Source organism: Pygocentrus nattereri, chromosome 3, assembly GCF_015220715.1.
Source record: "Pygocentrus nattereri isolate fPygNat1 chromosome 3, fPygNat1.pri, whole genome shotgun sequence".
Classification (NCBI taxonomy): Eukaryota; Metazoa; Chordata; class Actinopteri; order Characiformes; family Serrasalmidae; genus Pygocentrus; species Pygocentrus nattereri.
The window spans coordinates 44,159,887-44,187,603 of NC_051213.1; the positions used below are offsets into that span (position 1 = coordinate 44,159,887).

Sequence of the window (27,717 nt, forward strand, 5' to 3'; positions counted from 1 at the left end):
TGATTTGAGTTGGGTGGGACTACATTTGGCATAGGTGACATCAGACCTGCCAAGGCTTCAATCAGAGTTAGCAATAAGTATACATCAGCCACTCATGTTTCTCTTCCTCAAATAAAGTGGCCAAACAAAGTCCCAGCCATAACTCCCGGCAGGTAGGTTATTTATTATTTATTAAGCTTTTCTTATTTTGTTTACAGTGCTTGTAAGGAAAGTTTATTACATCATCTTTGTAGCTAGACCCTGCTTTGTACTTGTTAGTCACCTGTTGCAGTACCCTATTGTGACTGATTAGCTTAATTTAAAAAGCACATCGCTAGTGGTCCACCATAAACCCCTGAATGGCCAGGACCCACTGACAGGCCCAAAGTGTTATTACACACTTCTAGAATAGCTCAGCCAGTTTACAGTATATGTAGTTACAGTATAATAAGACCTAGAGTATACTAAGCCTGGAATTTTAAGGGGTTAACTGTAGGAATAAAATAATACATGGACTTTGTGTTACATTAGCTATCAGCTCAAACGTTTTGATACAATGGGAGAAACAGGAAGCGGCCAGGGCCCCTCAGCTCTGACTCGAGTAATGTCATGAGGTGCATTCCAGTCACCCTATTATGCACAGGCTATTCAGACAACCATAGGGACTGAAAAATCTCCACTGGGAGGGAACTTCAAACTGCATAGGGAGTATTGAACAATAGTTACCACTTTGCGGGAAGCTACAGGACAGTTTACCCACCATCTTTGCATATCTTTTAAATGACACTGTACACACTTAAAAAAGATGATTCTTCAAAGGTTCTTCAGGAAACTTTTGTTCTTTTTGAACACTCAAAGAACCCCTTTGCATGAATACATGATTATTTGCCTCGTGAAAGGGTTTTTCAGATTGCAGATTGCAGTAGATGTTTCAATGTAGAACCTTATTGAAAAGGGTTTTAGACAGGACCAAAAGGGTTCTGTTATTGTTATAATGTCAAGTTTGTAACAATAGAAGAACCCTTTTTGGTGGTATCTAGAACCATATACACCACATTCTCCATCGATCTGTAGAACCATTTTACAAGGAAAAGAACTATTAAATCATGCAAAGGGTTCTTTCAGTGTTCATGGTTCAGAACCTTGGAAGAACTATCATTTGTAAGAGCGTAGGACGTTCTGAATGAAGGTGTTTATCAACTGCGTTTCCTGGGTTCAAGTGTGCAGGGAATGTAACAGTACTGATAGGAAACCTGCACAATGGAATGCAGCTGTGGTTGAGTTGAGTTGTGACATCATATATTCTGCAGTTGCGATGCAACGACTCCAAAACGTTCCAAGAAGTTCAGAAAAGGCACACAGTGTCCACAAAAAGAGGAACAATGTCTGGATTTCTAACTAAGCTGATACTTGTAGGCTCATTTGTTCACGCAGGTTTAAGTTGCTACCATTGCTTTATAGATACAGAAGACAGCATGCGACTGTGTTGGGGTCACATTCTCACTGAATACAACATTCGCAATGTAGACTCCTGCTTCAAAATGCTGGATAGGATGTTCAATAACAACCAGAACGTGATTGAAGCAGCGAAAGTGGGTAAGAGGCCCAGTCCTTTCAGTTTTTTGTAGCAAGGCAAAGGTAACGTTAAGAGCTTTAGTTTGAACGTGCACTTTCACTTGGCACAGACAAAACCTAGTAAACCCTAGTGAATCTAGGCTTATTACATACTAAGGCTCATTACTCAGTAACTATAAGTGCAAACTGGCTGAGCTATTCTTAGGTTAAAGAAGTGTTTAATGAAACTTTGGGCCCGTCGGTGGACCCTGGCCATTTAAGGGGCTAATGAGACATCGTCATCTCCCTGTCTCTGTCCTCATGTCTGTCCCTGCTTGTGCTTGCTTGTTTTTCAGGCAGAGGCTATGACTCAGTGCTGAGGAAGATCATGATGGCTGAAATCATGCCCATCGTAGAGGAATTTGACCAGGCGATGAATAACGGTACCATACACCTCGAAACGCCTCTTCTTCCATTTTGCTTTACTATTTCACACTCATAGCTCATTCAAATGTGCAGCGAAATTCTGTTGGAAGTGCAGATTCTGACCTTCTGAATATCTGTTCAGTGTGGAAGTTGATACCATACTGATCTGAGCACATTCTTGATCTGAATTTGTCTATTTTTTGTAATATTTTACCTCGGGACAAACAGAGATGCAGAATGTTGATAGACAATGTGAATCGCAAAATGTAAGTTATAATGTAATCAATGATCAAATAATCAAATATATTGCAAAACACCTCTAAAAACCACAAGGCAACAGTGAGTGTTAACAGTATGATTATATTACAGTAACACTAAGAATATCTCTTTTATATCATAATATTGATCATAATGATACAATTAGTATTAATTGTATTATAAAAAAGTATTGCTTTAGTCATAATGGATAGTATCAAGCAATATTTTGCATAGTAGTAAACGTAATTCCAACTTGAGTAACACATGAGATTTATTGTGTTACTCAAGTTGTAATTATATTTATTGCCATCCACAATGCTAATATTATTTTGAACACAAAAAGAGGATGTGTCTCAGACTCTCTGTTCAAGTCATTAAGATTTCAGTCTCCATTCTAGAGAAACCTAAAAACAGTGGTGGTGATAGGAACTAGGAAGAGTTTAATGCCTCCCACATGGAAAGTAATTGCTTTGAGTATAAAGCCAGATGCCTGAAACATTGTTTTACATTAGTTTTGAGATCATTTTGGCTTGAGGCATATATTTTTTCAAAGCAAAGGAAACATGCAAGGTGTTCTGAGGTTAAATGGTCCCCAAAAGAAAACATATTTCTTTGGGTTTACCTCTATTTTACCTTTTTCGAGATTACATATGAAAACTAATGGCATTGCACATAGTATGACTTCTGGATCCAATCACCAGCACTGTAAAGAAAATAAGAAAACAACTGTGTTTCCACAGTTAACCATTTCACATTAAATGACTTTTACATCTCAATAACCACATTTCCATGCGGCCTAATAATCCATTTATAATCCAACTAATAGCTCAATCGGAATAGAAAATGTCCATGTGTACACCTTAGTCAGAATAGACTAGCATATATTATTTGAAATATATACCCAGTTGAATGAGGTGAGTAATCCTGTAAACACTAATAATAACCATGTAAATTCCTGTATCTGATTACATTCCCTATCAGACAGTTTAAGTACATTAATACGCGTCATAGTGAGAGTTTATAACATGCAGAGGAGACAAAGTTTATGCTCCGCTCTTTAAAAGACGGTGGCGTGAAGGACGTTTTTCTGAGTCTGACATCATTTAAAGCAATTAAAAGCGCAAGCGCTGCTCACTGTTGCTCGTTTCACTCCGACTGGACGTGATGCTCATTGTCATGGTAACATCTACACTAAGTGATTCTCTACGCATACGCGTAATTTTGGATTGGATTACTTGTAGTGTACATGTGAACAGAGAGTTCTATCAGATGGTAGTTGTGTGCATATAAACACCTCAGTCTTAATCCATAATTGCAATGTATTCAATTGGATTGGCAAAAATCTTCGCATGTAAACACAATCAATGACTAAAAATTCTTCTAAACGGAAAGGTCTTAAGTTAAACAAATGAAGAACAGATAAAACGGATATTCCTATGAGATTCTTATCTAAATAAAGCACCTTGTCATCCTGTGATACTTGAGCATGATATTTTAAAGCAATTTTCCTGCATACAGTACATCTATTTGTGAAAGTGCGCGGCAGGTCAGAGGAAAACAGTCAATAAATGTAGGTCTTGACTGCAATTGAGATAAATAGCTGTATCCTCCTCCTTTCTACTCATCTCTTTCAGAAACGGAGTATGAAGACAGGCTACAGGCAGCTGCAGACAAGTTCATCACAATAGCCTCTGGGCTGCCCAGGGGTGAGTTCCCTATTTCTCTTTAATTTTTATCCGTAGCAGTTTCGGCACTGTGAAGCTGAAACATTATGACCATTCATAGATGCAAATAATGTTGACTGGCAGGGCTTGTGGGGTGTTCCTGTTCAGCAGGAGTAAGTAACTACTGACAGTGGTCCAAAGAGGGACAAACCACAAATAGGGCATTGGGTGCCCAAGGCTCGTAGATTCAATGTCCCCTGAGGAGGGACAAGCCACAAATCGGGTATTGGGTGAGCAAGGCTCATAGACGCAACATCCCCCAAAGAGGGAAAAACCATTGACTGGGTTTTGGGTGCCCAAGGTTCATACAATGAAGGCTATCCCCAGAGCCCCAGACCAGACAGAGTGCCCATGCTGACCCTGTCCACCATCAAAAGAGCCTACGATGAGCATGCGAGCCGGATGCCCTGTGGAAAGAAGACAAGCCAGTGGAGGGAGTGTGATGCTCTAAACAATCTTCTGCAGGGAAACTCTGGGTGCAGGAATTTACGACAGATGCCACCCACCTAGATATTGACTAGATACACTCCTACATTGCTATGGGATTCCCTGATGGCCTCTTTTAGCAGGATAATACACCCTACCACACTGCACACATTGTTCAAGAATGGCATGAAGAACATGCAAGGAGTGTGAGATGTTTTCCTGGCCTCCAAATTCCCCAGGTCCCAAACTGATTGTGTATCTATGGGATGTGATGGAACAACAAGTCCAATCTGTGGTGGCTCCACGTTGCAGCTTGCAGGACTTAAGGGTTCTCCTGCTCATATCTTGCCTGATACCAGAGAGCACCTTCAAAGGTCTTGTAAAGTCCATGCCCCAGCAGATCAGAGGACCAACAGCATGTTAGGCAGATGGTCATAAAGTTTTGGCTCATTGCTTTATATTTGAAACTTCTTCTTTTCTCCCTCATATTCCTCTTACCTGCTTTATCGTACATGCTCCAGGTTTGTTAAGCCTCAGACGGCCCTAAGGCAAACCTTCCCATAGCTTAAGCTTTTTCAAATGAGCGCTATTCTTTCAGCCTTAACTAAAATCATGTTCGTGTCGCTCTCTTTAATCCTTGCCCACTCATCTTTTTTTCTCTTCTCATCCTATTTTCACAGCGTCTGGATGTTTTCCCCCCTGCGGTAAGTGTCTCTGCTATCATTCTGCTATGACATAACATCTTCTTATGAACTCTGGCTAACATCCTATAATGCTGCCTTTTTATAAATCGGTTCACAACATTTCTGAGTCCTGACGCCTATAAAAAATGTAGGTTGAGGGTCGTGACCCACGCCATCTCATCTGTCCCTGAAAAACAAACTTCCACACATTTCTCAGCAGATGTGTATTTCATAGCATTGGAAGATTATCCAGTCGTTTACTTACTCATTTTAAACATGCATGGCTCAACTTGGTCTGAAGTTTTTTAGAGAAACTCTTGATTAAGGAATCACTCGGAAATCAGAACAGGCCAGAGGTCAGAAGCACAACCGATGTTCCAGAATGTTCCTCTGTTATGTTGCATGCATTTATACATTTCCACCAGAGAGAACCAAATCCCACAAACTTACATGGTGTAGTTTTTGTTTTTCCAGCCCTCTTTTCTTTTCTCGTCTTTTCTTTTACTGGTCACCCCTCTACAAAGGTGTGACAAAGGGTTGCTGTTTGCCACAGCCTTAGGTAGAGGAGTCCATAGGTGTGCTAGGTTGGGCCTAATCGGCCCGACGATTTCTGGGAACTGGAGTTATGGCACCTTGCTGCCGTCGCCCTCTGCTGGCAGCCAGCAGCGCAGGCTGGACCCTTGCAGTAGCTCCAATGTAGAACACTACCTACATTATTGCAGATTATTAGCTATGATTGAATGATAGTTATTAATATGAAAAGTGATTATAACAAAAACGATCCTGCAGGATATTTAGGAAGGTTAAGAACCCCTGCTCAACACTATAAAACTGGTTGTGTTTTTTAGCATGCTCACAAATGTAATCCTTCCAAATCAATCCCCATTTGTCTCTACTCTATGCAGGTTTTCAGGCTCTTGGTGCTGTCTACAATTGCATGTCCTGTCAGTATGACACCTGCGAATTCCCACTGGATTGTCCTTGTGAGTTTGAAGCTGCTCTTTACACTATGTGAACATTCAAGACAAATGAACCAGGAGAAATTAAAATTACAAGTAAAATTGCATTAGAAATTAATATTAAAATTACATTAAAATTCACATTACAGAGGAATTCCACCTTTTTTTCTCAAAAATTCTGCGTAGTTCACTTTATGTAAGCAAAGTCATTCAGAGTGGTTTGATGTGAAATGTAGGGAGTGTTGTCTGTTTTCTTTGGGGTTTGTCTTTGTTAATTATAGGGGAGTTTTTGTATTGTTGTTGTTTTCTTTTGCGTATCTGACTCGCTATGTTAGTTGTTTGGGGAGAGGAATGTTTTGTTTATTTTGGGCTAACCCTACGTTCACACCGGCAGTGTGATCGCCGCAGGTCATTTATTTTCAATGACAGCTGGTGATTTTCGGTGATGGGAGGAGACAAGAACGTTGGTGACTCAAATTGGGCAGAGTCAGAGATGCAATAAAGTTAAATGGAGTTTAACTTTATGCAAATAAGGAGCGAAGCAACACGGCAATTACCAATAAGAATTGAGCATTGAGCAGAATGGTACATGCTTTATCTCCATCACTGTGACAGCGCACTTCGTTTCTGGTTCCAAGATCATTTTTCTTACTAGAGACACACTAGAGAATAATGGCGGTGGTGCTTTCACAGCAAATAGACACACAAAGACCAAATATTATTTTCCTTCACTGACTGCACAGACTTGGGGATTAAATAAAAATAAGCACACAAGCGATTTCTCACCAGGATTTTTACTTTTAGCAGAAACGCATCTGATTTGTGCTGATTTGTCAGTGAAACCATGGCAACCAATGATCAGTTGGAGCCCACTGGCAATGAACAACCACCGTTTTAGGCAACAAGAGGCGAAAAGTTGCTGCCAGTGTGAACGCAGGGTAAGATCATCGCTGAATACTTTAGATTCCTATAACTAAGATACAGCCTTTCCAAGGCTGGTATTCCATGTCTTGTGTAATTGGTCTGGTGAGGTGGAAATGGGAAGGTTAGGGAGACCTCTATGTTGCGGCCTACCAAGACTGGCCATGATATGAAATGAGGTTCTGAACCTTGGACCTCCTTTTCTCTAAGAAACAATCCCTAGACTTCTTTACAGTGATAGAACCCAGGCACTGTGATCTCTACAAGACAAATAGAGCCATTTTGTTTGCTATCTGAAGTGAACCTACATGTTTTCCAAGTATTTGTATGCATGCAGAAATCTGCAGGAAAAAGAAAAAAAAACTTTTCTTCAGGGACTATTTTGCCTTAGAGCACCCTACATGTATCTCTCTAGATTTAAAAATATGCTTTAAGCCAAAATCGTATCTCAAAGCTACCATAAAACAATGTCTTAGGCTATTTCATGTAATGATAATAATACTACTACTAATAATAATAATTCTTTATTTTTATATAGCGCTTTATCAAGGACCCGAAGGCGCTTACAATTCAGAGTACATAAATAACACACTTAACACAGACAACAAGGGCACAGTAATACATACAAAAGGACAAGGCAGTATATGGGCAGGTCTAATGAAGGAGCATAACAGACTGAGGGCAGGTTTTGAGCATGTTGAGGCAGACCAGTTTACATAAGTACAGTAATGCTGTACAATGGCAGGGTCAGACATTGAAGGTATGAGGGAGGTTACAGGTGCGAAAAGATATGACTTCAGGTTAGATTTGAATATGGAGAGTGAATTGGATTGTTTGACCAGTAGTGGAAGAGAGTTCCAGAGTCGAGGGGCAGATCTTGAGAAAGCTCGGTCACCAAAGCCTTGGAGGTTAGATGGAGGGATGGTAAGTAGCCCAGCTGAAGACGACCTGAGAGAGCGCGAGGGTTTATAGGGAAGAAGAAGATCAAACAGGTAAGAAGGGGTGAGATTGTTAAGAGCTTTATAGGTAAGCAGAAGAATTTTGAGCTGTATGTGATATTTCACAGGAAGCCAGTGGAGATGTTGGAGAACAGGGATAATGTGGTGATAATTTTCTGTGAGGTGACGTCTGGTTAGATTCAACTACAGAACAATGCATAACACATCAAACCACTCTTGATGGCTTGGTTTTAGATCTTAACCATTTCATTATGCAGAAATGTTGAGAGAAAAAAAACATTTTTTTTCAATTGGTGCTCTATTTGGTCCATTTTTAAAGATTAAAGGCCATATAAAGTCTAAGTAATGTTTTAGCCTTATGCTCATTACTGAAATGTGTCCAATATTGATCATTTGTTCACTTTTTTAATTGGAAAAAAAAATAGCTTATAACATGTTTAGTTGTCGAATCTCTTTCCCTGCATGCTTTTCATGTAAACTGTAACAAAACAACTAAATATTGTCATAAGTTTAAAAAAAAGAACCTTAATTATGTTTTAATAATTATGTTGGCCTGAGAAAGTTTTCAAGCAAGAACCACAAAACTTTGCACGATCATAAAACCTATACAGAAAACATTAAACGCAAGCTGCATTCCAAAGCCTAGGCTGCAGCAGGGGTAGTGCAGGTCCTCAGTAGGACTGTCCTATGAAGACTCCTCCTTAGTAACCTGTTGATCGCACAATTAGAATCCGAATGCAGGCGACGTTTCTAGGCTGTACGTGAAGGGTCCTTCAGTTTGGAACGGCCTGCTATGACGTAGCAGCTGAGAAATGCAGCCTAATTCAGCTGCAGCCTAGACTTTGGCACAATGGAACTTATGGCCAATTTATAGTCTAGGTGACAAAAATACTGTGGTCGACAGCAATCGACCAATAAAACAGCAGTGAAACCGCAAAGAGCGTAAAATAACGCTATCGGGAGGTCTGTTTTCTGCTTGGACTGCTTTTTAAAGTAATCCCAGTCGTGGAAAAACGTTTGAAAATGAAAACCAATCATCACATAAATGTAGCGGTGGGTAATCCAGGTCCAAAAAGTCAGGATTTTGTTTCAACTGCCTGAACACCTTTGCTGCTGGTTTGAGCAAATTAGAGAAGTCAAGCAGTTGGAACGAAATCCTGGGCAGGGTTTTTGCTTTTTGGACCTGGATTACCCACCTCTACCTAAATGTATATGGATCCTAGTTCTGAATAGCTGCCAACCTGCTCTGTTTCTGAAAGCAGCAGGCTTTGTCAGCCAAAGTAAAGTTTGTGCACAAACTTTTTTCTTCGAGGGAGCTATAAAATATTTAGCTCAACAACAGTATACAGATATTGAAAAAATTTCATCATTTAAATTTTGGAAAATGTTTTTTAAAAAAATCACTAATTCAGACTTATTTGTAATTACTCAACAAGGCACCATTTCTTGTATACAAAAAAGCAAACATTAAGTGATAGGAATTTTTTCAAGTTATACCCGTTACCATATTGAAGAAATTAGGTTTTGTCACGACAGCGACGACGTGTACTACTCTGCCTTATTCTTTGCTGATACACCAGCCTAGCACATTGTCCTCCATGACTTGATGGCAACATCCTAACACGAGCTGACAGCCCTGGAACCGCAATTACATAACAGTATATGTGCCTGGCACAAACATCCATTTGTAGCTCCTAAATCCCCGCAACGTTCTTAAGAGCAAGTCAGACTTTGTTAAACGAATCCCTGGGCTTTGGCACATTTTCATGCATAATATAATTTTGCTCAGAAAGCCCCATGGGTAGCCTCTAAGTCCTTGGCTTCTTGATGTGAGGTGGCAGGGCCCCCCTCCCACACACTGTGGTATTCATTTCCAGCCGGCACAGCTACAATTACTGTTCGGTGCATCATCCCTTTTACCACTCTCCCCAGAGGCTCTGCTTAAATATTATAATTACGAGCACGGCAGGCAGACAGTGCTGGCCCTATTCTTCCCTTGAGAGAGGCCTTGTTGCAAGGTGAGGAGTTAAGGAGTCCAGGCTACGATGTGTGTGCGTTTCTATTAACAGTGCAGGAAATCACCGTGGAGGAAAACAACAGGACTCAGATGTGGTGTGAAGTGCCATTCATTTTGCCAAGTGACATCCAGATAGTGTGGAGGTATACCGAGGTGAGGAGGAGGAAGAGTATATGAGCCATATTCTTGTTGTTATTTAGCGATGCACAAGACAAGAAATAATAATAGCAGGAAACATATTCAACAGAAGCCCCCAACCCTAATATCCAATATATCAGTTGTGAAGCCTTGAATACTTTTAACTTTTGTGCAGGTACAGTTTAAGTCCATGTGGTTACAACAATGATTTTAACATCCATCTGTATAGCTTAAATACGTTTTCCCAGGACAAATGTTCCCTAATTAACTAAGGGTACTGAAGACGTATTCTTGGGGGTAACACCCCAGTGACAAGAGGGATACCAGCCCAGTGACAGGGCCTTTTTCCAGCACTTTAACTTGCCCATCCTTCCGATCTTAAAACCAACAAAAGCCACCACTAAAGAGTTAATGAATGCGTTCATATGCACTTAATAATCTGATAACTGAAGATCAGATTTTGTCAACGTGCTTGCATGCACTTGAGTAATCAAACTCTACATTAATTTATATGAGTCAGGCAGTAATCAGATTTCTACTTTGCAATCAGCCAATAAACTCACAGAAGAAGATGTGATGTAAACAGTGTAAAACTAAAACTTCATGCTGTGTTTTTGTTTAAAAAACATTGCACCACTTTACCTGAAAATATGAACTTACATCATCTAGAAGATGAAGAATGTTTCATTTCGTCAAGCATTGGTTTCAGAGTCGCTCCAAAAGTCGCTGTTTTGCTGTGTCTTAGAGCATCGTCGCTTGCTTATTTCCTGTGCCGCAGTCTGTTTTCACACATGTGCAGACTGAGAAATCTGAAAGAAACACTGATGAATCTGATTACTGAGCTAAAATCCAGCTTTCTTTATCCAGATTTCTAGACATTAATCCAATCTAAGTAATCGGAATATGCCATTTGAATGATCAGATAAGTGCAGAAATCTGATTATGATCAGATTATTGAGTGCATGTAGACTTGGCTTTCTCCTTCAAAGAGATACTACCATTCACACAAGCAACTGCCAAACTCAAAAAATGAAGCGCTGGATTTAAAAATTATATCAAGTGGTCCCAAACAACTGTTTTTGTGTTTGAATACTGTGTACTTAACCAATTCAAGCAGCAGCCTCAGTTCTTTTAGCCAATCAGGCAAGAGTAGAACTGGTGTTATGTCACAAACATCACATTGTCTCTACAGAGCAGAAACTATGGCTCTCTTTCTCTTCTCTTAATTCACGAACGTTAAACATAATAATGAAAATATCTGGTTTTATACAGAACTGTTGACAGTGAGGATTTGGAAGGAAGGCGTTTGACTGAATAGAGTATGAGGGAACTTGTACAGAACTCGTAAATTACTTGCTATGGAAGGTAACGTTACCTTGCTAATGAGATTGAGCACACTAACTCTCTAGCTTGTGTGGATGACTGATGCATCCTGAAAATGATTAAAGCATAAAAAGCTACACAGATCAGGCATAACATTATGACCACCTTCTTGTTTCTGCACTCATTGTCCATTTTATCAGCTCCACTTACTGTATAGCTGCACTTTGTAGTTCTACAGTTACAGACTGTAGTCCATCTGTTTCTCTGAAATTTTGTTTTACCCTTTTACCCTGTCCTTCAGTGGTCAGGACCCCCATGGACCCTCACAGAGCAGGTACTATTTGTGTGGTGGATCATTCTCAGCACTGCCGGGACACTGACGTGGTGGTGGTGTATTAGTGTGTGTTGTCCTGGTTTGAGTGGATCAGACACAGCAGTGCTGCTGGAGTTTTTAAACACTGCGTCCACTCACTGTCCACTCTATTAGACACTCCTACCTTGTCAGTCCACCTTGCAGATGTAAAGTCAGAGACGACAGCTCATCTGCTGCTGCAGTTAGTGTTGGTCATCCTGTAGTCCTTCATCAGTGGCCACAGGATGCTGTAGCCTGGATATTGTTGGTTGGTGGACTATTCTCAGTCCAGCAGTGACACTGAGGTGTTTAAAAACTCCAGCAGCACTGCTGTGTCTGATCCACTCATACCAGCACAACACACACTAATACACCACCACCACAGTGCTGCAGTGCTGAGAATGATCCACCACCCAAATAGTACCTGCTCTGTGAGGGTCCATGGGAGTCCTGACCACTGAAGAACAGGGTAAAAGGGGGTAACAAAGTATGCAGAGAAACAGATGGACTACAGTCTGTAACTGTAGAACTACAAAGTGCACCTATAGAGTATGTGGAGCTGATAAAATGGACAATAAGTGTAGAAACACGGACATAGTCATGCCTGATCGGCGTATGTCTATGTTTTAGTGTCATTGCAAGCTTCTGTGCAAATGCACACAGCATCTCAGATTGTTTACTGCCTCAGATGCGTTCAGAATGGTTCCTTCCTTTCCATAAAAAGTGCCCACATGCAGCGAGTGGAGAGATCCAGTGAGGCAGACTGCGGCGAGAAAAAGTGCAAGTGGACACACACTGTTAGCGATTAACTGTAAAAGATACACACACAGAGAGAGGAAAGTCAACATGATATATTGGCGGGTAAAACAAGTTAAATGGTATGTAAATAGATGACAGGAAAGATACTAAACCAGATCGCTTTCACCAAACAAACAGTTATGAATTACATCTTAATTTCATTCTTTAAACAAAAATACTTACTCAGTTTGACTGACTTACATGCAGATTTATACCCCCATCCTCACAAATTTCTTTCTTATGTGCATCTAAAAGGGCCGTCATTCTACAAAAATGTTCACAAAGTTGATGATACATAGTCAATATCACTAACTAAGATTACACATCAGAGCTAATATAAATGAAAGTAAACATGCAAGTTCCAGGATGTTATTGCTTCTTCGCTTGATGATGCTCTCTCCCATTTATCTGTTGGCTTGTCCATTTAAAAATTCTTACATTTGTGAGGGAAAATCCATCAAATGAGGGTTTTTTAAATGGTGAGTGTCAGCTGTTACCTTAAGCTACATTCATATTACAAGCCTCATTGCTCAAATCCGATTTTTGGCTCAGATCCGATCTCTCTGACAGGATGGTTCACATTTGTTTAGGTAAGCGATTCAAATATGTCAATGTGAACAAACCGGTGTCCTGATATGACCCACATGCGCACATCCTACATCATGTGAATGAATCATGTGCATCATTAGCACGGACTAACGGTCAGAACAAGCCTTCACTGTGAAGATAATTAACTCTGATCAGCTCTCAGCTTCATTATTAGAGCGAAACAAAGGCAAAAAAGGTGAGATATGTTTCTTTTCCACCAGTTACAGGCTTTAACTTCTGTTCGGCGCTGCTGCCAGAGTAACAGTGAATTCCGATCTGAACGTTCACATTAAAGCCACACGGCCATGAATCAGATACGTATCTGATCTGGGACCACATATGCAAGTGGCTCAGGTCGGATTGGAAAAGATCAAATCTATATGTCCATACAGCCCTGAAAACATTAGATCTGAGTCACATTAGGACAAAAATCGGATTTGTGCCACTTCAACCTTGTAATGTGAACATAGCCTTAGTAATGGGCCACATATGACATGCCAGACTTGGGCCAAAGGTACTGAGACAGAACTCAACAAGCCAGGATCTTCCACAATATAAGTGTGCCATGGCCCTCATTTTTGTGCCACAGCATTAATTCCAGAATTGGTCCTCAAACATCCACACGAGTCAAAGCCCACACAGCTGTCGGGCATCTGGCCCTAGTCTGGCCCACATGCCTAACATTTGCCTGGAAGCCAAGCAACACTCATAAGCCAGAGTCAGCCCAGAACTGTCTAGGATCTGTGTAACAAAACACTGAGAGATGAAAATACAAAAAAGCTATAAAATCTTGAATTCGGTCAAACTGGTGAGGCTGGGGATGATGCTGCACTAAAGGCTGCATAATATGACAGATACCTTTAACAACTCAACATGGTTGGAGACAAGTGTTGCTAACTGGCAAGTTGTAACCTTTCCTTACTTGCTAGCTGGGTCATTATACAGAAACGTCCATTTTTGTGTCCCTAGCGTTTACAGATATATTACACTAAAAAACTTGTTAGGGTTGCAACTTATTTATATTTTTAAAAAAGCAATATGTTATTTTAACAATGACACCTTCTTGAGCCTCAATCTAGCAATACTGTTTTTAAAATCAATTATGTAGAATTCCAAGCACCACAGAAGAGCTTGTCCCCACAGTCATGTGTAAAGGGTGAGGCCATAAAGAGTTAAAAAAAAAACATGTTTTTCCATAATTTTAACTACAATAATCAATAATCTAAGGCAAAAAATATTGTAAAATATATAATGAAAGTTGTGGTCCCCAGGAGTTGCGTCACTGGTGTTCTCTTATTTTGAATTAAAATCTCTTATTTTGAAATAAGAATCACACTACTGACACTTGACTTCGTTTGACCTATTTACTGAGGATCTATGAAAAAAATTACATGGTGAGTCCACTGTGTCTTTTCAGGTAAATGACATTTTGTCATTTAGCTCATTTCATATAAAGCTTTTAGCTGAAGTCACTGGTGTGACCTACTTTTTTCTTAGGTAATTGTGAAAAAAAATAGAAAATGGATTAAATGACATATTTTAGTGGATATTCACAAGATGTGGTTTGACAACATGATTGACGACGTGGTTTGATGATCTGTAGCAATTTTGTAAAATGCATTTTTTAATTAAAATGTCACCGGTGTTACTGTCTCTTGTGTTACCTTTTTTATGTGTAACACCAATGAGGATATGTAACACCAGTGACACCTATGGATAGATGTGGATATGACTTGGACATTTCTGTAGAATGACCCAGATACCTTAGCTGTGTACTTCCAGGGCAAAACTAAAGAAGAACTATATATTAAATAAATTGTGGAACTTTTTTGTGGCTTTTAGCATTTCAAATAGGCCTCAGAACCTCCCTGATGTACTAACCTGTCATTTAAGGTCAAAACGGTGTTGATGGATAGATTCAAGGAGGTGACAGTTGGTGTGGACAAGCTCTACTCAATACCCTCTGCCCGGCCAGAGCACTCAGGCACATACCAATGCGAGATTTTCTCTCAGGAACGCTCCCTGGTCCGCATCTACTATCATCTCTCAGGTATCTCAGAGCTCCCTCAATGCGAAATTGACTTGCTTCTATTTAATGGTTATCACAGAAAATTTCCATTAACAAGCAGATGCAGCATAAACTCTGTGTGAATAAAGAACATAAATGAAGATGAAACTGTGTAGGTAGAGCTTTATGCAACAAATTAATTTATGAAGTGCTCTTGCAGACATTCTTAGCGAGTCTATTAATATAAACATCTACTGAGATAATTAGTAGTGCATTTAAAGAGATATCACATTGAGCACCAGTTATATAACAGCTAACTATTGCCAGAAATAACGAGACAAGAAAGGGTCATCTGACTAACATGCAAAATGACCACAGACAGCCAACATTTAAACCAGGGCGGCAATGACCTGCAGGAAACAAAGTGGAATGTGTTGGAAAAGTAGTTTGCTAGCAACTAAATTCTTTAATTTCCACACTGGCAAAGGAGTCAGACAAGGCTGCCCAGTATCCCCACATTTGTTCAGTCTATATGCAGAAAGAAGAACGCAAATGATGGAACACTCAGAGTGGAAAATCAGGAAAACTTGAAGGCCTTTATTAGGAAGGTTGAAGAACAGAGTGAAAAGGTGGGACTTCAGCTGAATATGAAGAGGACTAAGATTAAGACTAAGACTGCTAACTTTACCACTGATGGAGAAAATGTGGAAATGGTGGACAGCTCTTGCCTGTTCAGATTAGTTATTAACAGCAAAGGGTCTAGCAGTCAAGTAAACATGACACAGACTGGCACTGAAGGAGCTTGAAAAGATCTTTAAATCAACAATTTAGCTCTACAGACAAAGTTTAGAGCTGCCCAGGCAGTGGTCAACAAGTGAGACAAAACTAGAAAAAAACGTTTATGCCTTTAAATTGATGGTGGAGAAGGATTTCGAGGGAACCTCGGATGGCAAGGAAAACAAAAGAATGTATCCTTGAACAAATCAGGCCTGCCCTCTCACTCAAACCCAGATAACTAAACTGAAACTCATTTTTTGACATATTGCGAGAAGAACCGATTCACTAGAAAAGACCATTATCTTTTGAGGAGTTGAGAGTAAAAGAGGAAGAAGGCGAACAACAATGAGATGAATGGATCCTATCAGAAGAATCATGAACCAGCCATTTAAAAGCCTGAAGACCCAAACAGAAAATACGGTATTCTGGAGAAATACTATCCATATAGTCACCAGAGGTTAGAAATGACAGTACTTAATCATAAAGTTCTCTAAAAAAAACTCCTCATAATGTTAAAAGTGATGCTGTCAAATTCACAAACCACTTTCAATCCACCCAAACTCTCATTAAGTGCTATTATTACACATTAGTTTGTGTAATTAATCATGATTAATTGCACTTGTCTTATTTGCATGAAACATGATAACTCACAAAAAGTGACATTTTGCTCTGACCATCATGCATATGCATGCATGATAACTGCATTGGTGGCACATTTATATGCGTTTAAGTGTTCATCACTAAATTTGCGGAATGGATTTCCAGAAATTTCGGTTGAAATAATTGCTCTACCTGGTTGTATTTTTCATATTTTCCACATTTTGCAAACTTTTCAAATTTTTCAGAACATTGTTTCATCATTCAGGTAATGTTGACATGGCAAGACCTGGCCCTCTATTTACTAATCTATAAATGGGTCATTCTACAGACGTTCTACGTCCACTTTTTCATCTATCCACAGGAGTCACTGGTGTTACATATAAGAAAGGTAACACCAGTGACAGTAACACCGGTGTCGTTTTTAAAGAATATGTAATTTCATCCACTTGTATTCTATTTTTTCACCATTACCTCAGAATAAAGCAGGTCACACCAGTGACTTCAGCTAAAAGCTTCATATGAAATCATGAGCTAAATGAGAAAATGTCTGATAAAATGAAAAGACCCAGTGGACTTGATATAGATCCTCAGGAAGTAGGTAAAAGGAAGTCGATCGATGTCATCAGTGTGACGTTTATTTCATAATATGAGATTTTTTGTTACACCAGTGACACCAGTGAGGCAACCCCTGGGGACCACGATTTTCATTATATATTTTACAATATTTATTTGACATTTGTTTTTTTGTCATTTAAATCATATATTTTATAGTCATGTATAGATTATTGTAGTTAAAATTGCAGGAAAAATGATGTTTTTTACCTCAAAATATGGCTCCCTACACATGACTGTAGGGACGAGCTCTTCTGTGTTCCTTGGAATTCTATATGAGTGATTTAAAAAACAATATTACTAAACTGATGGTTCAAGAAAGTGTAATTGTTAGAAAAACTTTGTTTTATTTTAAAATATAAATAAATTGTAACCTTGACACATTTTTAATATATCTAAAAAATTCAATTATAGACTCAATTATACTCATAAGTACTGTAGTTATGTAAATATGTAAATATGTAAATGTTTAATGTAATTTTATGAGTGATGAAAATTAGCCAAATTGGCTAAACTGGCACATTTACGGAAATGTTCATTTAAGTGCATTGTTTCTGCAAACCGAATAAACACATAAGCTCTGGCCAGAAGGGGGCGCTCACTCACCAAACTGCACTGACGGGAATCGATTCTCAGTACCACTGTGAGTGACTGCAACTGGCTATACATGTAATCCACATGACTCCCCAACCCCGACCCTCTCCACCTCTCTCTCTCCTTGTCCAGTTACTCCACGTGCAGGAGTGGGTCATGTAAAGTTGCAGGATGTGTTTAACCAGGCTCTCCTGCCTGCTGGTCACTTCCCACTAACACTGCCCCAACCCCCGTTTGCCCTGCTGCGGCTGCCCAGATCGGACCTCCTCACAGTCTGTCTGTCTTCTCTGCTCTTGCTTCTCTTCCTCACTCTGGGGTAAGAGCCCTACACCCTCACACATTTTAACAGACATGCCTCTTCATTCATAGTCTTTACTAGTACACCATATGGACAAATATGTATAGTATGTGGACACCTAACCATCATATGAGCTTGCTGGACATCCCATTCTGGAATGTGTCTGTGTGAATTTGTTCCCATTCAGTCAAAAGAGCATTTGTGAGGCACTGACATCAGACAAGAAGGCCTGGCTCACAATTGATGTTCCAGTTCCTCCCAAAGGTGTTCAGTGGGATTGAAGCAAAGTCCTGATGGCCATCTTGACCAGTTTGCTATCTCTGCTATCTATTGGGATTGGAAGAGACCAAAAGCCATGTTAATGTTTCAAAAATACATTTGAAATCACTGATAAAAACTTAAATATGCACCATATATATATATATATATATATATATATATATATATATATATATATGTATATATATATATATATATATGTGTGTGTGTGTATATATATATTGCTATAGTCGGAAGAAAACCTTGTATCTCCAAAATGCTAGCTAGATAGAACCAGAGTTTTTTGTAAGGCATTTTGGCCCATTTCTTTTGGTCCATTCTTCATAAATTTTACACATAATATAAAGGGCCGCAGGCATTTTCAAATTATGTCAAAAACTGAAAAACGACAAAAATGAAGATACGAGGTTTTCTTCAAACAACAATATGTAAATAAATAAAAATAATAAATATATATAGTCATCCCTCACCTCATGTATGGCTAAACAAATAAATACATAAATAAATTCATAAATGAAGCAATTTCCAAGTCTTCAGATGTATATTCACATTACGAGATCATATTGGGCCCTTTGAGACTATCCATTTATTATGCTATGACATTTAGGTATAGGTGAGGTAGCAGCATTCAAACACAGCACGCCTCACATTATTTACCTCATAGAATCAGAATTGTTCATTGTGGTGGGGGTTGTAACCAGACGTCTAAAGAGTTTAATGCTTTGAAAAGCTTCCTGACAGAAAGTTTATACACGAAGTGGTTATGAAAATGCTTCCTGATGCCTGAGTTTTTATGATAACTTTGAGTTAAGGGTTTTTAAAAAAAATACACCCACAGAAAACCCACTTTTTCATTTGTACCACTTTGTAAAAACATTACATACAAAACTCAGAAGACACACGGAGACTCACTGACATTCCAGTGGCCTACAAAGAGCAGTGACCTCAACCTCACTGAACACATTTGGGATGAGCTGGAACGTCGATTCTCATCCAGTATTAGTGCCTGACCTCTCAAATGCTGTTTTGACTCAATGAGCAGATTCCCATGGACACATTTCAAAATCTTCCTGGAATAGCGGAGGATCTCATAGCCGTATAGTGGGGAGTGTGTGCGGTGGCAGGGGACTCCACATTATTGCCAATTGTTTTGGAATGGGATGTCCAACAAGCTCATGCAGGTGTGATGGACAGGTGTCCTCACACTTTTGGCCATGTAGTGTATGTAAGATTGAGAATACATCATACATTTGTCATCATTCATTCAACTTGATAATGAATGTAGTTGTTCCGTTTAATGGATCAGTAGTTCCGTTTAAATCTTTGTCTGTCTCTGCTTCTTCTTAGATTACTGTATTATAAGACCACCAACAAGAAAAACATGAAAGAAACTGATCAAGAACATGAACCTCTCAGGAAGAGATATATACTTCACACTACTTGAACATAACTCCAATAAAATGCTTTGGCAATGAGCAGACCTCTGCAATATTTTGGCTCGCCTCTAGAGGTCACCACAACCACTTGCATAATCTACAGTAGGTTTTGAAGGGCTTGCTACATAATATTGACATAACCCTGCCGTAAATACATCATGGCAGAGGCGGTTATTAGTTGTCATGACAGATTTGGTTCAATAACAATGTCATGTTGTTATCACTAGTAATCATCAGTGGCAGATGTCAGTGATGCTGTATGTTATGGCAGCTTATATTTAGGCATCATAATATCCGACTTCATGACAAACCATTAGGGGTGTACTTTGTGTACTTCTGGTGCTGGTCCCAAGCCCGGATAAATGGTGAGAGTTGCGTCAGGAAGGGCATACGGCGTAAAACATGTGCCAAAACTATCATGCAGATCACAAATATTATTGCCATACCGGATCGGTCGAGGCCCGGGTTAACAACGACTGCCTCCGGTGCTGTTGACCAGCAGGGTGCCGGTGGAAATTGGACTACTGTAGGTCGAAGATCATCAAAGAGGAGAGGAGGAAGGCGGTTTAGAAGGCAGCGAGAGAGAAGGAAAGGCAGGAGTGTGGAGGTTAGAGTAGGGACTCTGAACATAAGGACAATGACTGGTAAAGGCAGAGAGCTTGCAGACATGATGGAGAGAAGGAAAGTAGATATTCTGTGTGTTCAGGAGGCCAGATGGAAAGGAAGCAAGGCCAGGAACATTGGAGGTGGATTCAAACTGTTCATGGTGTAGAGAGGAAGAGAAATGGAGTAGGGATAATCCCAAAAGAACAGCTTGGGAAAAGTGTTCTGGATGTAAAGAGAGTGTCAGACAGGATCATGAGCCTGAAGTTGGAGGTTGATGGTGTAATTTTGAATGCGGTCAGTTCATATGCACCACAGGTTGGTTGTCAGTTAGAGGAGAAAGAGGAATTTTGGAGTAAGATGGATGAAGTGGTAGATGGTGTCCCTAGAGAGGAGAGATTGGTGATTGGTGCAGACTTCAATGGACATGTTGGTGAAGGAAACAGAGGGGATGAAGAGGTGTTGGGTATGTATGGTGTGAAAGACAGAAATGCGGAAGGTCAGATGGTTGTAGATTTTGCAAAGAAAATGGAAATGGCTGTGGTGAACATGTATTTTCAGAAGAGGGAAGAACACAGGATGACATACAAGAGTGGAGGGAGGTGCACACAGGTGGATTATAACCTTAGCAGGAGATGCCACCTAAAGGAGATTGGAGATTGTAAAGTGGTGCCAGGGGAAAGTGTACCAAGGCAGCATAGGGTGGTTGTCTGTAGAATGAGATTAGAAACAAAGAAGAGGAAGAGAGTGAAGACAGAGCAAAAGATTAGATGGTGGAAGGAGGAGGATGGTTGCAGGCAGTTCAGGGAAAAATTGCAACAGGCCCTTTCGGGCAGTGAGGAGCTACCTGAGGACTGGGAAACTACAGCTAAGGTGGTGAGAGAAACTGGCAAAAATGTGTTGGGTGTTTCGTCTGGTCAGAGGAAAGAAGACAAGGAAAGTTGGTGGTGGAATGAGGAAGTCCAGGAGAGTATTCAGAAGAAGAAGGCAGCTAAGAAAAAGTGGGATAACCAGAGAGATGAAGGAAGTAGGCAGGAGTACTGTGAGGCTAGTCGCATAGCGAAAAGAATGGTGGCAAAGGCAAAGGCTCAGGCCTATGATGAGCTGTATGAGAGGCTGGACAGTAAAGAAGGAGTAAAGGACTTGTATCGTTTGGCTAAACAGAGAGATAGAGCTGGAAAGGATGTACAGCAGGTGAGGCTGATAAAGGATAGAGAGGGAAATGTACTAGTGAGTGAACAGAGTGTGTTGAATGGATGGAAGGAGTACTTTGAAGAACTAATGAATGAGGAAAACGAGAGAGAGAGGAGGACAACGGGGGGAGAGATAGTGGATCAGGAAGTGCAGAGAATTAGTAAAGTGGAAGTGAGGGCAGCTTTAAAAAGGATGAAGAATGGAAAGGCAGTTGGTCCAGATGACATACCTATGGAGGTATGGAGATGTTTAGGAGAGAAGGTAGTGGACTTTTTAACCAAGTTGTTTAACAAAATCCTGGAGAGTGAGAGGTTTCATGCCCAGAAAAAGTATCACAGATGCAATTTTTGCATTGAGAATGTTGGCAGAGAAGTACAGAGAAGGTCAGAAGGAGCTACATTGTGTCTTTGTGGATCTAGAGAAGGCATATGATAGGGTGCCAAGAGAGGAACTGTGGTACTGTATGAGGAAGTCAGGTGTAGCTGAAAAGTATGTTAGGGTGGTGCAGGACATGTATGAGGATAGTGAGACAGTGGTGAGGTGTGCAGTTGGAGTGACAAATGGTTTCAAGGTGAAGGTAGGGTTACATCAGGGATCAGCTTTGAGTCCCTTCTTGTTTGCAATGGTGATGGACAGGTTGACAGATGAGGTCAGGCAGGAGGCTCCATGGACCATGATGTTTGCAGATGACATTGTAATCTGTGGTGAGAGTAGAGAGCAGGTGGAAGAGAATCTGGAGAGGTGGAGGTTTGCACGGGAGAGGAGAGGAATGAAGGTCAGTGGAGATAAGACGGAATACATGTGTGTGAATGAGAGGGAGGCAGGTGGAAAGGTGAAGATGCAAGGAGTAGAGGTCATAAAGGTGGATGACTTCAAATATCTTGGGTCAACCATCCAGAGCAATGGACAGTGTAGAAAAGAGGTGAAGAAGAGGGTGCAGGCAAGATGGAGTGGGTGGAGACAGGTGTCAGGGCTGATGTGTGACAGAAGGATAGCAGCAAGAGTGAAAGGGAAGATTTACAAGACAGTAGTGCGTCCTGCTATGATGTATGGTTTGGAGACTGTGGCTCTGTCTAAAAGACAGGAGGCTGAGCTGGAGGTGGCGGAGATGAAGATGCTGAGATTTTCGTTGGGAGTGACAAGGCTGGACAAGATTAGAAATGAGCAGATCAGAGGGACAGTGAAGGATGGAGTAGTTTGGAGATAAAGACAGAGAGGCCAGGTTGAGATGGTTTGGACATGTGTTGAGGAGGAATAGTGGATATATTGGGCAAAGAATGTTGGAGATGGAGCTGCCGGGTAGAAGGAGAAGAGGTAGACCTCAGAAAAGGTTTATGGATGTAGTGAAGGTGGACATGGATATGGTTGGTGTGAAAGTAGAGGAGGCAATGGACAAGGCAAGATGGAGGCAGATGATCCACTGTGGCGACCCCTAAAGGGAGCAGCCGAGAGAAGAAGAAGAATATCCGACATCATGACATATGTTTGACTATTAGAGCTAGGCCTTCAATTTAAGCCATTAATCTCATAACTTGGTCAAAACATAAGGAAAAAGCCTTCCTCAATCATAATGCTAATATCTGCTAGCCGCCTTAGGAGATTCTTATAGCTTGTTAACACTAAGCTAACAGCAATGTGCAACTTTCTCTGACAGTTCTAGATTAAACACAGAAATTTGAAGCTTCTAAAGACATTATATGTTTTACATGAAGCTGGCTACAGACATAATAACACACAAACACACACACACACAGACACACACACACACACACATATATATATATATATATATATATATAATAGCTGTTGTCTGATCAACCTGTCCAGGGTGTATCCTGCCTTCTGCCCAATGACCGCTGGGATAGGCTCCAGCAACCCCCCGCAACCCTGAAGGAGAAGCGCTTTATAAAATGTGTGTGTGTGTGTGTGTGTGTGTGTTGTTTGATCAAAACCTCGTATCTCCAAAATGGTAACTTTACAGGAGAAGGTAAAAACTTACTCTACTCATTACATGACTTACTGTAATGTAAGTCAATGGAACCAGACGTGTTTGATTTCTGTTGGTCCATTCATCATGAAATTTACACACAATATATAGGACTAAAGGTACTTTGAAGTCATGTCAAAAGCTAAAAAAGACAGTGTATATATATATACAGATAGATAGATAGATAGATAGATAGATAGATAGATAGATAGATAGATAGATAGAGATAGAGATATACCTTGTTGTAGTTTCATGGTTGTTCTTTCAGTAGTGAGCTATAGCTGTTGCCACTCATATTTGTAGTCAGTGGCGCATCTAGAGCAACATTTTTTTTCATCACTGAATATGACTGGTTCCTCTGTCACTCTGTAATGTATTTGGCGTTTTCTTCAGCTCTTTAAGTCCTAACAAAGAGAAGAGCTCGCTTAGCTATATTTACCTAGATGCCACCCGTTTTCTGCTAAGCACTTGAAGACTTTAACCCTTTTATTTTCATTCAAAACTCAACAATGAATCAGAAGTACTGTAATACATGCAGAGTTTAATACAAGCATGATTCCACTGAACAGAAATGCACGAAAAATTACAGACATGAATTTTTTAGTACTCAGAAATTATTAGGCCTTCTCTAAAGGCCTAGAAAGCCCAGAGGGATCCCCTCTGGACATCTGCTATGACAATTGAAGGTAATTCTAACATGACATTGCTGTGTTACTGGACATAATCTGTCATGACAGCTCACAACAGCATATGACCTCTTCCATGGCAGTTTTATGGTACGGTTATGTCAGTGTCAATAGTGTAGCTATAGAAAGCCTTTAACAATGAAGATGGCAGATAACGTTTGCCAGATTGTCTCTTAAAAATCATAAGGGGTAATTCCAAATGTTTTATCCATTTTAGGCCAAAAGCTGAACTCAAAACTGTCATGAAACAATGTCTCAAGCATCAGATGTCCTTGTAACCTCTAATGATAGACCGTTCTGTGAGGGAGATTTTAGAAGCATTAAACACTTCAGACATCTGGTTCCCATCACCACCACTGTGAAGAATTCTGGCTCTGTAAGTTTCTCTAGAACGGAGCATTTCACACGAAACCACTCTGAATGCCTTTGCTTATATCTAAGCCATTTAATTATACAGACATTCTGGTAGAACCTTGAACTGTTTCTGAAGCACCTCAGTAAATAAACAGAAACAAGCCAATCAAAAAAAAAAAAAATCTGTATAATTAAATAATGAAGATGAAAAGAAACTCATTCAGGGTGGTTTGGTATGTCTGTTCTAGAGAAACAAAGAGGCAAAATTGTTCACAGTGGTGGTGATGGGAACCAGATGCCCAAAGTGCCTCTAAAAGCTCCCTCATGGAAGCTTATTACGGGACATGGTTATAAATACTTGTCTGATTTAAAATGTATTTTTGAAATGTATGCTTGGTGGAGAGGTACATGCAGAGCATTGTGCAGCCTGACAACCCCTGCCCCCCCCAAAAAAAACATAACAGTGAAATTTTACCAAATTCTACCAGAGTCAAAGAGCCAAACTATAGTCCCACCGTAGAAGAATCTTACACATTTACAAAGATTATTTATGATCTGTTCAAACCCAATGCATTCATTGAAGAATAGTAAGCTAAATATATGCAAAATCATCATTTATTTTTGCTTTCTTTTAAAAGCAATCTTGAAAGATTTCATGTCATTACCGAAACACAAAACATTTTCGTCCTTATTTCAGCCATACCCCTGAATTTTAGAGCAGGAAGTGAGACTGCATCCCTGTCCCTCATGACCACATGGTGAGCAGTTAGATCCCATTGTTTTGGTGTAAATGTGTCCCAAAGTCTGGAAATCAGTCTGTAACATTAAGAATTGTCTCTACTGAAACACACATTTTCTGCAATTAAGTAAACTTTCTTTGTGTTTTAATAACAATATTATGGTTTTATGTGTGTACAGCTGTTTAAGCTGTTGTCATATACTGGCTAGAGCTTTGGCATTACAGTTCAAATTTGCTAAAATTGTCACTATCGAAACATTCAATGCGGAAACCCGTAGGATTTTTGTGCAAAGTTAAACTCAGTTAAAAGTCTGAAATTGGTTTTCAACTCTGACTTTGAACCAGTTCTTTAGAATATTCCATTTTTTTTTTAAGAATGCATTTTCACCGTTTCCTCCATTTACTCAGATTCAGTCAGACTCAGTTTAGGGGAGGCCCATTTTCTATTCATCCTGTTATTACGGGATGTACTGTACTGTACTGTAAAACGCAAGAAGGCTGTTAACATAACCACATTAATAGCGAGTAACGTATTCATTGTAGAGAAATTTAAAGACCAAGGAACTTAGGAACCAAGGGACACACATATAGCCATTTTATTTACTATCCAAACCCATCAGTGAACCTGCATGTGTCTCCTGAGCTTTTATATGTAATGTTGATCAGAATAGCAGTAGATTAAATAAAATATTGCAAGGCTCCAGCCTGTGCTGCAAGCAGAAGGTGAACGGCGGCAAGGTGTCCTGTCTGCACTGCCGGCCACCAGCAGAGGGCGACAGTGGCGAAGTGCCATAACTTCAAGGAACTCCAATTCCCAGAAGCCCTCGTGCTGATTAGGCCCAACCTGACACACCTGTGGACTCTTCTACTTAAGGCTGTGGCAAACAACAGCCCTTTGTCACACCTTTGTAGAGGGGTGACTGGTATGGTACGCAGCCCAGGTGGGTATTTAAACAAAAGGAAAAGAAAAGGGGGCTAAAAAAAACAAAAGAGAGTAATTGCCCCAGAACTACTTAAAAAACAAAGAAGAGACAAGAAGGTTTGAGCTACAGACAGCTCCAAGCCATAAAAAAGGTGTTTTTTTTGTTTTTTTTTACACCTCTTGTGACCTGTGGTCCCCAGTGGTGCAGCGGTAACTCAATGGGCCACTGATCAGTACAGCAGAGGTTTGAGCCTCACTCTGGGTCACCTCAATCCCAATGTGCCGTTCATATCCCATTACCTCAATAAATCTAGTTAACACTCTTTCTCACAGGCCTTCATCTTTGTACTTGGGTCCACGTCCCTGCCATCCCACAACAAATATTTTCTTTGGGGACTGTTTTCCTCACTATGTCCTACATCTCTCTGCCATGTATATATTTAAAAACAAAATGTAGTTATGTTATAACTGAAGTTTGGGGGGAGGAACATGTTTGAAACCTCTCCTTCTTCCAATCCAATGCCCTATAAATTCACATCCTCACCTTTCGTTTCTGTAATGAAGGGTTTGCAATCCATCTCCACCCAATCTCCTCCCTCTTCTTCAGTCCTACATCAGTTTTGCTGCAGCTATGAGGGGGGTCTAGCCGTCTAGCCTTCAAAATCTGCCCAGAGCTCCAGCCCAAGTTCTCGGAGTTCTTCCCTCATACTCCCACCACCATGTTGAAGGCATTGTCTAAACACGTGTAATATTTGTTGTTGATTTTCTAAGTCAAAAGTGGTACACACCCTCAACAGAGCACATTTTAATCCACAGTTACTGTTTACTTAATGAATATAACATACAACATTAAATTTGGCTTCTTTTTGCAATATTTTCAAGACAGCAAATAATGGGAACTATGCATTGAACGTTGTGTTCTCCATACAAGATGTTACTTATTTTAACCCTTGTAAGGTGTTTTTAAATCAATAGACTTAATTTATATAAAAATATCACAGGTGGCCTGTGTAGTGTTCTTTTTTTAGCAGCTGTAGCCAGTCAGCAGCCTGTACATGTCGTCCACCCTCACACACACAAACACACACTAACAGCAGGCCATGTAGGACGAGAACAGAGTGAAGGACGCAGATCCTCCACACTTTTACTCCCTGTGGGTTCAGCCCAACACCACATGTATAATATAAATGTGTGTGGGGTGAACAGTGAAGACACTGAAAATGGGTTATTTTATGTTCTTCATAGAAAATGAAAGGCTAAAAAATGTGAGGTTGAAATAATAATAATAAAAAAAAAATAAAATAAATAATAATAAGGTGTGTGTGTGTGTGTGTGTGTGTGTGTGTATATCTATGTGTATACTTTTTTTTTTTTTTTTTTTTTTTCTTTTGGTATATATTGAAAATGAGTCTCACAGACCCCAATACCACCCAACGGTTAAGTGTTAAAACATAATTTTATCAGGGGTGCGTATGACTGTAGCATGTCCATTCGGCACCGATTTTGTGGAATGACTCAAGTGT

The 27,717-nt window shown here is 40.0% G+C and overlaps 1 protein-coding gene across 1 annotated transcript; it reads left to right on the forward strand.

The window, feature by feature from the left end:
• Positions 1–551: 551 nt before the first annotated feature.
• On the forward strand, positions 552–19,717 carry LOC108429909 (sperm acrosome membrane-associated protein 6). The gene is made up of 9 exons (XM_017701986.2): positions 552–1,575; positions 1,890–1,976; positions 3,852–3,923; positions 5,048–5,071; positions 5,956–6,033; positions 9,959–10,059; positions 14,999–15,155; positions 17,829–18,012; positions 19,621–19,717. Exons 1-9 carry the CDS (start codon positions 1,362–1,364, stop codon positions 19,715–19,717), a joined length of 1,014 nt encoding a protein of 337 aa, XP_017557475.1. The 5' UTR covers positions 552–1,361.
• Positions 19,718–27,717: the final 8,000 nt, after the last annotated feature.

Excerpts from the sequence above, each read along its gene's own strand:
- LOC108429909 (XM_017701986.2), top strand. The coding sequence starts at position 1,362 with ATGTCTGGATTTCTAACTAAGCTGATACTTGTAGGCTCATTTGTTCAC. Across the intron at positions 5,072-5,955 it reads TGGATGTTTTCCCCCCTGCG|GTTTTCAGGCTCTTGGTGCT; the intron begins GTAAGTGTCTCT and ends TACTCTATGCAG. Across the intron at positions 15,156-17,828 it reads CATCTACTATCATCTCTCAG|TTACTCCACGTGCAGGAGTG; the intron begins GTATCTCAGAGC and ends CTCCTTGTCCAG.